Source organism: Vanessa tameamea, chromosome 17, assembly GCF_037043105.1.
Source record: "Vanessa tameamea isolate UH-Manoa-2023 chromosome 17, ilVanTame1 primary haplotype, whole genome shotgun sequence".
In the NCBI taxonomy this organism is placed as follows: Eukaryota; Metazoa; Arthropoda; class Insecta; order Lepidoptera; family Nymphalidae; genus Vanessa; species Vanessa tameamea.
Window position 1 is genome coordinate 2984124 of NC_087325.1, and position 15466 is coordinate 2999589.

At 32.1% G+C, this 15466-nt stretch overlaps 2 protein-coding genes across 2 annotated transcripts in view; both read right to left on the reverse strand.

Moving 5' to 3' along the window:
• The window catches only part of LOC113400588 (glyoxylate reductase/hydroxypyruvate reductase-like), a 501977-nt gene that overhangs the window by 436852 nt on the left and 49659 nt on the right, over positions 1-15466 (reverse strand). The window lies entirely within an intron of this gene.
• LOC113400408 (uncharacterized) overlaps positions 1-15466 on the reverse strand; it is a 45724-nt gene that overhangs the window by 18721 nt on the left and 11537 nt on the right. The window contains exon 2 of the mRNA XM_026639963.2: positions 1178-1351. Coding sequence (XP_026495748.2) covers positions 1178-1351 — 174 coding nt within the window. The remainder of the gene's footprint in view (positions 1-1177; positions 1352-15466) is intronic.

Below are 15466 nucleotides of genomic sequence, written 5' to 3' on the forward strand. Positions count from 1 at the left end.
CCACTCAACAAATATTCTACCGCCAAGCAGCAATAATTGGTACTGTTGTGTTCCGGTTTGAAGGGTGAGTGAGCCAGTGTAATACAGGCACAAGGGATTTCAGATCCTAGCCCAGGAAAGCGCCGATTAATTTTCGTAAAGGAAAACTGAGACTGAACTCAACTGTGGATCATTTACATTTACTTTACGGTTTTACTTTTATTACATTCAAATTAGTCACGTGCAGGTTTCTTAACAATATTTTCTACTTCGTATATTATAAACTCAAATTAGGCACACGAAAATTTATTTGTGCTTCCGTAGGTCTGAACTCGCAAACATCGGTCGACGCTTGTGGACGCTTTCTAACCATTGGGTAACCTTGGCTTCATATATCATATCAGTATACATTTATTGTATTTAATATACATAAGATTATAGTACGGAACTCTTATTTAAAAAAAAAATCGATTAAACAAAGGTTGTAAATATATCATACAAAATCAAATCAAAGATATTTTTAGTTCAAATAGACTTTTACGAAAAGTTTCGAACACTAACGAGGAACCAGATTGAAAGTTAGCAGTTACTCTTTAAGAATGTGAAAATTCATAATACTGGACAATTATTACACGAGATCCAACGATCGTTAGGAGTAATATACTTTACTGATGAATTTTTAATAAGAGATTTATAACTCCTTAGCGGCAGATCAAGTATTTACGAATATTATTAAAAATGCGTAGTTATGCCTTCGAGACCAAATTATTTACTAAAACATTATAAAAACACATGGTATATATTTTATGTGTATATACATTGGACATATTGATTTGATATTTCTAATAGACATCTCGTTTGAAGACTTAGTTAAAGCTCTCTGACCTAGGAGAGAATTGCACCAATATAGAAATAGGTTTAAAATACAATTTATCATTTCCAATTTGTGAATTGTTTATCCGTTAACTTACTTTCGACAATACTAAAAATCTGTAGCACTATTCTGAAAGAACTCACTTCGTATCTCGCTGTAACGTGTAATTCGAAACAGAATTTAAAATATAAAGTCAGTTTTATTTTAATAAAATTTAATCAAAATATATATGAGATGAAGATCATTGATAAACATTATGCTTTCTAGAAATTTCAATTGACTAGATCTTTAATTTTATTAATAAATATAAAAAATGTTTCTCACTTTCGACTTTCCCCTTCTTCCAGCCTGTATAACGTTTGATTGTCCATTGGCAACCATTCCACTGAAACTCTGGATATAGGCCGTGTGACCAGCACGCTTGGTGCTGCGAAGCCTGCACCAGCTGCGTTGACGATGACCAGGACAGCCATCCGGACGGTAAAGTTGTCTAAGTTTCTGTAAACAGTTACAAATTATATTTGTATAGAATATTGATGATGTTTGATGATAATGATGACACTAAAATTTCATTTTGTTGTACTATTCGTTGTTTAATTTAATTCGTTCCCTATCTAAATTATTTCATTGAAAATGTTTAAGTCATTTTGGGACAGTAGTTCAAAGTTAATATATTATTTGTTATTCCTATGAGCATTTTGAAGCGTCATTTCGGTTTTAAAGGTAAAAAACGGGATAATGCGAGTCGGACTCGCGCACTGAGGGTTCCGTACCATCTGACAGATGCATAGACAGACAGTGTTTGTAACTAAAAACTTACGTTTTTCGGTTTTTTACTGTACATGTGCTACAAGATATCGCTTCTTGTCAAAAGTCTAGGTCGACAGGAAGTACCCTATCGGTATTGATTCCCTTTGCGGAAATACATTAACCATATTATAAAGTTAAATTAATAAATCCTGTATGAAGATCAATCTATGTTTTTAACATATTTGCATAAATTTATTAAAAGGTAAAGCTAAAAATGCCTCATATATTAATATAGAAACTGATAACTTGCCACATCAAAGATGTATTGAATATGTGGAACCTTCTACTTCTCGTGTTTAAGCAGTCAGTGATGCTATCGAATATACATTGGCGCTGTAAGAAATATTAACCATTCCTTACAATGTCAATGCATCACCGACATTGGCAACTTTGAAACTATGTCTCTTGTGCCTGTTATTACACTGGCTCATACTGGTATAAATTTACATGAAATTGTAATGTAATTGTTACTGAAGAAATGAGTTATTTCAGTTATTTTATTGGGGGGTTTACAAAATGATGTATGCTAGATTATTTTACGTCATCGAAAATATTTTTGATAAAATCGTATTTTTGGTTTTTTTTTAAGATACATTACGTCCAATAGCTCACAGTTTCCCATAACTTTTTTCACTTTTTAGTTTTAGTTAGGTGAGTTGATTTACAATTTTGTCTTATTTACTAAACATCAGCAGATCTTCGTTGGAGTTGGAGCTCGTCGTCCGTCTTGACAGACGTGGACCGCGCTAACTGTTTTTTTTTAAATGGTATAAGTTTACTTTCTAATTACTCACAATTTTCTACAGACATAAATCTTATGTATTAATTTATGTAAGGTAAACTTATGTAGTTTTAGTGTGTATATTAAGATATTTTAGCGTTAACATGAAACATTCTTTGGCCTTAGGGGTAAGATCTCTCATATGCCGTGACGGCAAACAACGTGACGCTCTGTTACGATGTCATGCTCTCTCCCCTGTCACCTTTGTGTAAGCGTGTCTTATATATTTCATTGCTTTATATATTATTACAATAAATAGAAAATATATTTACTTCATTAACTTTAAACACTCTATATAAATTCGTTTGTTTTCTTTAATTAGAGATCCTTTCAAGAACAATTAATTTTAGATTTTTTACATCTGCTGGTCATCCCGTGTCAGCTACATTTTTTAAATTACGAATTAATCATCTAGTTAATTATATTCTCATCAAGGCCTACCTCTCCTCCCAAATGAAAAATAGGCCCAAATCTAGCAATGCTCGTTTTAAAAACAAATATTGCCTTATATATAATATTTTATTATTTGCCTCAATCATATTGTGTAGTTGCTTTGTAAATACTTTAAAAAAAAAAACAAGTCAAGATCCATCAATTGGTATTGAAAACGTAATCTATTTAGAATCCATTTGTAAAGGTTATTTGTGTCCATAAAACTGTGTTTATTATCGATAATACGACTTCGATTCGCCTGTCTCGGTCCATTCGCTATTATTTCAGATCGATTCGTGAAATGCTATGAAAATTTAACTATATTTTGGATAATGATCACTTTTTATTCGATTACTGCCCTTATTCGGAAATCGATTTGTTAAGGTCAAAAGTTATGGTCCGTAATGTACTAATGCGCGGTACTCGACGGTAATAAAAGTATTTTATGTATCAAAATGCATAGGCGATTTATGTTTTGCTGTATCTTTTTCTGTTTTAAATTATGTATATTATTATTATAGCGATCAATAAGAACGCCTATTTGCAAGCTATATATATTCTCTCAATAGAACTGCACTATTAGTTTATTTAGCTAAATCCCAAATTAGACCAGTACCTTTAACTTCCAAATCGAATGGCAGCTTGTAAAGATTTGGGGTATCCCTTGATCGAGGTATATTTAAAATAAAAATTTGTCAAAATGTTCTGATCAAAAATACATTCTGCCAAAATCACGTATAAAAACTGACAAGATTATTTGCAAAAATATCCAATCTCGTTATTTCCGATTGGATGGTTTCATTGTGGCATAAAATATTTGTTGCATTTTCTAGACGAGACGTGATTTTCGTCCAAGGAGTTCTATATAAATATATTAACAAGAAAAACTGCAGTTCTGCACCGAATAAAAGCTTGGTATATTTATGAACTCATATCGGAGCAGTGCCTCCTTAGAAAGGAGAAACGGCCTTAGTCCAGCACTGGACCATTTACAGGCTATTGTTGAAAAAAATCCAAACCAGAACATGAATGTTTAATAAGATTCTAAGCAAGAGAATACTTTAAGCAATCAAATTAAAGTATTTCATAATCTAAGTAACTAACTATCGCGAAAGATTATCACTGAGTTTCTTCCCGGTTCCTCTTGGTAGAATCAATATTCCGGACGACCGGTAGCTTTAAAGATTTTAAAGTGATCGCAAGAACCTACTTGAATAAAGTAAATGTTTATTTTATTTTTTCCCCGAATTGGATTGTATATTTCTGTAATCTTCAACAAATTAGATAGTTTCAAGAATTCGATGTACGACTTATAAAACCCCTTTCTAATCCAAAAGCTGCTGACATCAGGCTAGATACAAATAACACAATGCTTCCAAAAGAGTTGTAACCATATTCTACTATCGTTCTATGGACATTTATGACTACGAAATTTAACAGTATTTATAAGTAATATTTAGGATAACCTTCTTTTGGCATTTATTAGCTTAATTGTGTTACATATGACAGTTCAGTTCTCACCATTTAAAAATACTTCCAAACTCTTTGTTCCTCGACTGTGTTCTATATCATGTCAGAAAGATAATCTATCTCTTCTTTGAAATAGACCTTATATTTAGCGCAATAAGGTTTCCTTGTACCTTTATTGATTACAATACATCGTCAAAAGGTTGTGTTATAAAAAAACGTTGATGTAACAATGATTCAGCGGATAAAGCTAAGAATATATAAATAGATTTCAAAACAAATTGACGAAGGTTAGACGTTGGGTCACTCCCTTTTACTTCATAGATTATCAAATAATATTTGATTTTTAATGATTTCAAATGTAACGGTACCGTTATCGAAAAGATAAGTCATGGCTACATTTACCATAATAGTAGTTATATGTAATATTAGTATTATATGAACATAGGTTCACGATACGAAATTGTTTTGTTAAGACTAACTAAAAAAACAATTAAACCAATACATACGTAAAATATGACAGCAGCACGTTTTGGAGTTAGTGAGGCCTAAAATGTATAACATATTAGTATATTATTATATTCAACTCTCTCTTTTTTTTCTAACTTTTACTTTACTTTACTTTTGTTGTTAAAGTTTTATATAAGTTCTTAAAGTTGCGTAATTTGATGTATCATTTTAGTTTTCGTCTTCTTGTGTTTTTGTTTTCGCGACAACATGTGGATATTTTTTATGGTATAAGTAGGCGGATGGGCAAATGGACCACTTGATGGTAAGTGGTAACCACCGCCCATAGATATTAGCGTTGTAAGAAATAATAACCATTCCTTATGACGACGTTATGTCCTTTGTGTCTGTTGTTGCACTGGCTCACTTAACTTTCACACTGGAAACGTGAGTAGGTGGTACCTACCCAGACGGGCTTGCACGAACCTTACCAACAAGTGAAGAGTTGATTGATTTTTATATCTTTTAAATGTTTTAATTATTTATTTTATTATAACCTTATGTGTGCCTCAATAATAAACAAAAAAATATAAATACACTCACATATACAATTTCAATTTAACCTAGAAGTGGAACAGTAACAGGCCTTTGCTTACTTTAACTATCACAGTTGTTGAGTTGTTGTTTAACAAACGAGTAATAAGGGATTTGTTAATAGAATTATGATAATTACCTCTAGATTGTGTCAATAATAATTCCTGACACCAATAAAATACCTCTCATAAAAATATGCTTACTAAGTGGGGTAAATGCACTGTCATTTTTTTAGACATTGCAACTGTAAGAAACATTAACCATTCCTGTCGCCAATGCGAAACCAACCCTGGTATGTCCTTGGTACTGCTTGTAGTTACACTGGCTCACTCACCCTTCAAACCAGAACACAACAATACTGAGTTTTGCTGCTTGGTAGTAGAAAATATGATGAGTGGTATTTATCCACCCAGATGGGATTGTAAGAAGTCCAACCCCACCTCAATAAGTACATATATCACGATATTTCAGTACTAAACATATATTTTTACATATATATATATATTTACGTGCAAATGTATAGAGAACAAGGGATATTTAAACAACAATATAATTTTTATTATACATTTTGTTTTACTCGAAATTCCCACCATAAACACTACCAGAGTTCAATGAGCTCATATGGCAAAATGACCATAAATCCGTACTCGTACCACAACACGTCATTGTTTCACGTTCCAAAAGAAATAAACAGCGAAGAATGTTTACACTAAAATCGCCCGTATAGTTTTGGCGCAAAAACTATAATGGCGTTACGAATTTTGACAGGAGGTCCATTACCGTAAGCCGATCTTGACCATACTCTATAAATCTCGGAGTAGTTGTGTGTAGTAAATTTCACGATGATTTATAGTTTCCATTAGCTTTGTTTTTTTTTCGTCCGGTTCATGCGCGAGCGCAATTTTTTAAGCGATAGTCGCGTTTACGATGATTTAATGATTTTGTGTTGTCTTACAAGGAAAGAATAATAGAACAGTAATTACTGTTATTTCTCTATTTGACTCTATGTATCAATAGAAAGTAACTTTTCTATGTTTTAGTGTATGTACCATATTTTTATGTTCAGTCATCTGGCCAAAGGTTTGGTGGAGATCGCTACTTCAGCGTTAAGGGCGTCTGATGCACCTCATGTAACCTTTGTAATACCTCCTGTATATGTAATTATAGTAGTGAAATAAATAATATGTAACTTAATAAATAATATAACAAAAACGATAGGGGAACAAATAAGTAATGGAAGATACATATATAAAATATATTTTACTTTTTTATAAGAAAAAATTAAGTATTCACAGCATGTAAATGTCTCACTGCTGCGTTAAGGCCTCCTGTCCCTCTTGAGAAGAACGTTTGGAGCTTATTCCACCACGCTGCTCCAATGCGGATTTGTGGATACAAATATGGCAGAATTTTATTGATATTAGACACATGCAGGTTTCCTCCGATGTTTTCCTTTACCGCCGTGGACGAGATGAATTACAAACACAAATGAAGATAAAATAAGCGCATGAAGATTCAGTGGTGTTTGTCCGGGTTGAACCCACTTTTTTCGGTTAAGATATACGCATCCTAGCTACTGGGTCATCTTCAATCTTTAGAAGGAAAGTTTTAGTAACCTGTGTGCTTTTAAGCATATAGTCATATTCTTTATAACATAATGGAATTATAAATATAAAGGCTACTTGTCTGGATTGAAACTCCCTATCTCGTTAAGATCAACAAATCACTCCTCCACTTCGATTCATAACATAAGTCATTATAACTAATATTGACCGTACAATATGACTTCCATACGTCACAAAATAATTTATTGAATTATTAATGCCGCGTTTAATTTGATGTTTAACATTGATCATGATAAAATACAAAACAGCGTGATACGGGAATAGCCGATTTGATGAACGGCGAACGTTCGGCTACTTAATGTACTGGCTCTAATTCAACACCCACTCATTACAAGCGCCAGATTTGGCGCTTACTGACAGTTACATCTCGGACGAAAATCAGAACTAATAGACATATACATACATATGGAACGATTTGAAACTGGCTAACATTAAGTTTTAGCACGAATAAATGTTGATATATTTTACTATTTATATTAAGAGCCTGTAAAGTTCCCACTGCTGGGCTAAGGCCTCTCCTTTTGAGGAGAAGGTTTGGAGCATATTCCACCACGCTGCCCCAATGCGAGTTGGTAGATACACATGTGGCAGAATTTCGTTGAAATTAGACAAATGCTGGTTTCCTCACGATGTTTTCCTTCACCACTGAGTACGAGATGAATTATAAATACAAATTAAGCACATAAAAATACAGAGGTGCTTGCCTGGATTTGAAACCGCAATCATCGGTTAAGATGCACGCGTTCTGACCACTGGGCCATCTCGGCTATTTACTATATACGTCGAGAAGAAACTCAGTTTTTTTTCGTAATCATATTTGACAATTAGCTTCTTATATTTAATTTGGCGATCATTACATACCAAGATATGCTATCATCTAAAATGTTAACGGTATTTAATATCCTTATTAGAACAAATTCTCCTTCACAGTTCTTTTAAAATTGACCATCGTTTCCATAATATCTATAATCGAGATGATCAAACTGGTCCTACAATTGATCCTACCATAAGTATAGTATACGAGTATACGACCACGCACGATTAAATGGTATAATTAAGTTTCATAAATTACAACCTTAACATAATAATTTGAATCCCATTGTAAATTCGTAGCCATTTTAATTGGAGTATCGAAAGCTGTTACTGCAAATGTTATCTCACTGATTTTTTATATAGGTAGGTAGGCCGGTTGGCAATTGGACCACCTGATGGCTAGTGGTGACCACCATCTATAGACATTGCCACTGTCAGCAACATTCCTTACATCATCAATCCCTTACTAACCTTGTGAACTAAGATTTAATGTTATCTGTGCCTGTAGTTATACTGGATCTTCAAAACGAAATATGACAATAGATAATATACCTAGACGGATTTGCACAAAGTCATACCACCGAAATTACCACTTTGATATCGATACTACGATTATTTGCATAGAAATACAGTTTCAGAGATCGTGGGCTTAAATAAAGAATTGGACTTTTAAGCAGAGTCCCTGTAAATATAATGTCAGGCCTGAGGGGCTGGTAATTCTATGCTCCTATCCCTTAAAAATCCAGTAAAGCTATTTGCCTTGACTTAGCCTCATATCGATCAAGCTATTTTGCCATTTTATCAGATTAAGTAAATGAGGCACCAGATAGTGCATCTGTGTTTGTACGCTACAATATCACGCACACAATGAGACCGAAATTCACTTTATTCATTCAAATTTTCATCGATTTCATCAATCATACCAATACCATAACAATATTCCTCTAAATGTCTAACAAGTGCTAATTCCAAACTAACCAGTACGGTTCTATACTATCTAAAATGCTATATGACCATTCCCTCTAATTGCACTCCTCTTACGCTGGAATCTATTAATTATTTATCAGAAAGGTAATAAAACCGAAAAAGTCGTAAAATATATGAGTTATTTGGTAACAAAAAGTAACGTAAATCTTTCCAAATGAAGTAGGTTGTTTTCCTAAAGGAAAACAAACAAAATGAGCTGTCATTCACAAGCGGTCGTATACGCAGTGAGAAATATCGGTAATATTTTTTTTATGAACGCTCGTAATAATTACCTCGTACGGTATTACCTCTGTAATAAAAAGAAAACTCTTTGTTACGGTAATATGTTTTCAACGTGATGATATCAAGTTTTATCTATGAAATATCAATACAATTACTCGAATTCAAAAGACTTAAATAGATTTTAATAAAAACAATCCTTTTAATTTTTTTTTTTTAATTAAGAACTAAATAGATTAGAGTAAACAATTCAATGGTTGATATGATTCATATGATTGAAATAAAACATTTAATTGATAAAATAATTATTAGTCAAATATTTTTGCAATCTAATCTCGAATGAATAGTAAATTGCTCCATACTTATTTCAATGCCTAATAAAAAACGCATATTTGAGTTCGTATTGCAATAAGTATTTTACAAATCGTATTCATAAACACCGAATACGTTTTGTTCGGCCTAGTTGCTTAAATATCTATGAGAATGTTAACTGCTTCGTTTTATACTTATGATTAATGATTTTATTTGTTATTTCTATATCTGAGGGTCATTGACACCGTGCCAAGACTATTTTGTTATTCATTCATATTAACATAGGTGAGGATTTTTGAGTGTATATTAGACAATTTGTGATTACAGGCAAAATTAATATAGCATCTTTGATTCTAAGGCTGTCGGCGCATTGATAAAAAATAAAAATAAAATTAAATTTGCCCTCTCGTCGGATTTTGAGAAAAATGGTATAGAGGTTACATAGGGTTTGCACATGGCCCACTGAGTTCCCTGTGCAGAGTTTATTCGGTCAAGAACACATTATTAGAGTATTTCGGCGAAAAGCGACCGATATCGATATTTATAAACAAAAACAAAGACGAATCGTCACGAAAAAAAGTTAAGTCAAAAGATCAAATATATTATTTACAAAACGCAAAAGACATGTCACTCCAACACCATAAATTAATCCATTAAGAGAACTGTACCCGAAAATCAGTTGCTACGTGTGAAAACTGAAGCGAATATATCAATAACTGTCACGGGGGAGTAAAAATCACTATAAATAAGCGTTCTGCCCGTCAGTCTGCGACGCTTTTGTATTTCTGTCTGTGTTTTGATGTATTTTACTTAATGTCCGCGGTTTTCGTGATGTCTGGATATAAATAGATACAGGGATTAACACGCTAAGCTAACTGTAACGATACAGTTGCGGCTTATTTACATTCATTTAATTTATAAGAAAAAAGTCATTTTGAATTCCGCTAATTGTACAGTCATGACGAAAAGTAAATCGTACGCTTCGGTCGAAAAGCTTTGTTCATATTTTTAAATTCGTTAATGACGGAGTAATTTTAAAAACTATACGTAAATTATTCGCTGAAGTGATTAATGGTCCGTGACCATATACACACAAACACCACAGATTTAATAATTATATTATATATTTACATTACATTTTACATTAGCAGCCTGTAAATTTCCTTCACCGCCGAGCACGAGATGAATTATAAACACAAATTAAGCACGTGGAAATTCAGTGGTGCCTGCCTGGGTTTGAACCCGAAATCATTGGTCAAAATTTACGCGTTCTAACCACTGAGCCATCTCGGCTCTAAGTAATATAATATATATATTACTTACTAATATATAATTAGATTCATTTATTATGTTTATCATAATATATAAGACTGCCTCCTTGTTTAGTGACTATCTCATAAAGTTACATTTTCAGAGGTACAAGGTACCAACCCCAGGTCAGATTAATAGAAAGTTATCAGATTTATGCGTCGAGAATTTTTCAGTAGCAACCGGAATTTTCCTATGCATTGGAAAACACGTTAATCTGCACCTTAACTCTTTTCAACCTTGTTGAATATGCCGTCGGGTTATGAGAGTTTGGGAACAGAGAGTATACTTATTTTTGCGACTATGCGCAGAGACTTGTGAACTTTATATCATGCACAGTTGGTTAGTCTCTCTTGAGATTGCCTGAAAATCTTTTATGAGGAAATCATTATCATTATAATATTATGATTGGTATCATCGTTTTTATATAACTTTTAAAAATGTTTTAAATTATATTCATTTTATACTAAAGTGGTCTTTTTAATTTTTATACGGACGCAAGAATGCAGGCTTTAATACCGGTTTTCATATTTATAATATAAAAAGTGGGAAATTCAATAAAAACTTTCGTCCTAAAGTCCGATTAAGACCGAATATGTTCATATACATTTTTTAATACATTTAAATATTAGCACAAACACAGACTTCTACATTTCAAACTTAGAAAAAATGCGAACTTATTTTTGAACATTTCTAATTTCACCCTCAGGTGATTATGTGATTTTCAAAAACGCTGTAACAATTGTCTTTCACTCATTTACAGAACCCTAAATATAGATTTTCATATATCTAACTTTCAAAAATAACTAACTCTACAGAAAAATTAACCCTAAGTTTCATCCTCTTAGGTGATGAGTTTTCTTACTGAAACGACTTGCCTGAAGCAATATTTTGCTTATAAATATAAGCCTAAGTGCCGATACATTTCAATCCCCAACTTTACTATATATATATTACTATAGTGAAAAATATATACAAATATCATAAATGCGAAAGTAACTCTGTAACCTCTTCAAGCTTAAATTGCTTAGCCGATTTAGATAAAATTTGTTATGGAGATAGTTTCGGTTCCGAAGAAGCATATAGGCTACTTTTTTTGAATTCACATAAATCTTTTGGTAAAACGTGGAATGATGGTTAGCGTGCTATAGGTAAAGTTTTGTAAATTTCGCACGGCTAAAACAGGTTCAGCTAGTTTAATATATTCATTGTTATGCTGATGAAGCTATTTCATGTTTCGTCAATTCTTAAGGTTTTGCAAAGATGACGATATCTTTCACTGTTCGTTCTGTTAATGAAATGCTGATTCTCAATTTTTATATGCATAGGGATGCCATACTCACAAATCAATTATTATCGATTCGCGAAAATATCGATACCAAGTAATATAGTAGTAAAGGCCTTATTTTAATATTTTTCGGTAACAATGAAATGAAAAATAACTACACATTATATTTAATAAAATAAATAAATTATACTATGAAAGATTTGTAATAATAATATTTTGATATTAATTTCTAACAGTTAATATAAACAGATCGTTTCTTGAACAATTGTATAATGTATTAAATTAAAATAATGGATACTTCTTGTTAAATACATACATTAAATATGTAAAAAATATAATCAAAATTTTTAATGTATTTTATTCATAATTTAAATATTTAGTAATGAACGACGATAAAAAGAATAAAATGTAATTATATGTAAATATTACAAATAATTATAAAATTAATTCAGTCATAAAATTCCATATTTTGAATTTTGCTAACTAAATAATCCATTCAAAACAATCATAAACCTTTAAAATAATCATATTTAAATTATTCGTTTACCATTTTCTACTAATTGTAATAATAACCTAAAGTTTTCTATTACAATATAGACTTTATTTGTATATCCATAAAGATTAAATTCCATAAAACGTATACTGTGACAAAGTACTCTCGATTCATGAATTTACTGACCGATTAACCATCTCCTATTAATAATATTATAACGAGGGTAAATACCTTTAAATATATATTTTAAAATCCTTAATGTAATATTTTCTCATTCAACGTAGTTCACTGGGGTTAATTCTACTAACATTTAACGGAATAACTTCGATTGAATCGCAACTGGGTTGTGAACGTTGTGTTAATAGAATAGGGAAACAGCTGATCGTTTACGATAACGTTTCGGTTGGAGTGCGATAAAGTTATAATTTGTTAGAAGAAAATGGCGCTCTAGTACCGAAAAAAATAGGTTTTTTTTTATCAAATAGATGTTCGCGTTGTGGATGTGGAGGAGTTTCTAAATTCGCTCGGTGGAATAAACTTCGCTACTCATTAACAGAAAAAGAAACTCTTGGTCCATTGATGAGTTAATACAGTAGTGACCTTTTTAATTTTTATATTATTTATCTGTTTAAATTAAGCAACGTTACCTAGTTGAATCATTGTTAGGTTTTAATAAAATATTACCACACGTAACGAGTAACATATTATAAAAGATTTAAACTACTAGTTTCGCGCGCGGTTTCGGCCGCGTGTCAAGTGTGACGAAAGGAGGGGAGTGCAAGTGTTAGGAATAAAAAGTAACCTATTCCAGAAAACAATCTATCTTTGTGCCAAATTTCATTCATATCCATTCATTCAAAATTTCGCATTTATAATATTTGATTAGCTGCAGTATTTAGATTGCTTTTTTCACTCCAATAATGTTTATTGTGGTAGTAGATTTTGTCGGCCCAGAGGATTTTTAAAAAAAAGATGCATCTTCTAAATCCTCATTAAGCATGATTCTACAGAACGCAACTCTTCTTTCAGCATCCTCTTCGTAAATAACGTGCACAGGATTAAAATGATAATACAAAATATCTTAATTGTAACTTAGCTACTGAACTGTTTATGTATCTAAATTTAATTTTAATTTTGTATTAAGTAAGTAAGTTAAGTCAATAAGTAAGTTTTTTTACATTGATTATTTTAAATAAATTTTGTGGGAATTTTAAAGAGCGACCTTTAGTACCAATTCAGTCATGTTCGAATACGAATTTCCACCAGCGTCCTTTCTGATCATTTTATTGCTTGCTTGCTTTTATTTTTATTTCGGTTGCTTTGAAATAAATTCCTAGTTTTTATACATTTTCGGAAAGCTAATTAAACGATTATGTTTTTAAAATAATCTGCAGAACAAGTTTCATTATGTTTTTTTTTTCAGGCATATTTGAGGGAAAAAAATAAAAAGTATATTAAAATAATATCGTTTTCCGTCTCGCATTTTTAAATTTGAATACATAATTATTGTTTAAATATTGAAAAATATCCCGTGTTTAATCGTTTTTATAAATCAGAAGAAAAAAGTAGATTTTAATCGACACTTTTTTTAAAATAAATTTTTGAAGTTGCAATTTGGACTTATTTTGAAAAAATCTAAAAAACGTGATAACTAAAAAATGGTTCACTTTTGCATCATGCATATGGGGGTTAAAATTATCGCAAATAGTCACTATCACCTGCTAACGGGAATACGTCGAATTACCATTAACCCTGTATATTAAAATAGTCTCAAAGGAGCTCATAATAACCATATTGAATACATACATAGAACTGTTACTAATCATCGGCGACATTAAAACGCTACGTCAAACACACGTACGAAACAAAATGACGGTTTAATAATTTATAAATACATTCGTCTGCGACAGCCCTAATTTAGCTACAGGATGTTACTTTAGAAATCCTTTAATCACAGTGAATTCAGTTTATTTACATTACACGTTCAACAGCTTTGAAACGCAGCCGTATAGGCTTTTATTTATGCGATATTTGTTTTCACGAGTCTCGTTTCAGAACGTGCTTCAACAGAGATCTTTACTTTGTTACAAAATATTTTCGTATGAATTTAGTTCAGTTAATTGGTTATACGATATGTTTAATTGGAACTAAATTTTGTAGTTCGTTTGTGTTATGTCGATACGATTATTTACATACGAGTGTAGCTTGTTTTTGTTGAATTAGCTTCGATTATATTGTATGTGATTCGTGATTTGATAATATTATTTTACTAATAAGTTTATTATTTTTTATTTTTTTGCTCACGGTAGCATGCGAAAGCGATCCCGTGGCGCCTGCCGATGAGACGGAGTGGGTACCGCTGGTTTTTTAGTGGGTATTCCGGTGTAGCGCCAACATCTTGGGCACCGGCGAGTCCCACATAAACTTCCACGAGGGGGAAACGCGTAACGCGTTTTTCCAGCGAAAAAAAAGGGCGACTGGGCCACCTGATGATAAGTAGACAACATTTTCATCCACCCAACGAATTGACCATAGACATATTCATCCACATCACATCGGAAATGCACGTCAAAACTTAGAAGCTAAGATGTTATGTCCCTTGTGCCTGAAGTTACACTTGCTCAAACAACCTTCAAAACTAAAATTTACAGAATCCTTACTAATTTTGTGTAAGGGTATAATTTATGAGACTTTAGCTTAATTGTTTATATTCGATGATTCAATTCCTCGCGGTGTATCGTGGGCATGGTCAGCAATTCCTCTTCAAAATGCTACTTCTCTGATTAACTGATTGAATCATGGAAACCGGGGACAGGGAGAGTCCGATCTCCTACTCAGGTGAGACTATCATAGTCAAGATAAAGATAAAAAAAAGTGATTGGAAGGTGGTTGAACCTGCTGTGTTCAACGTTTTATTCCATCGAAGAAAATGCTATCCTCTTTATAAAATTTGGATCAGGCTCTGAAGAACGTGAGTAAAGCATATCCACATAAAATTGGAATTCCTTTTTGTAGTTTCTCGCATAGATCACCTCGT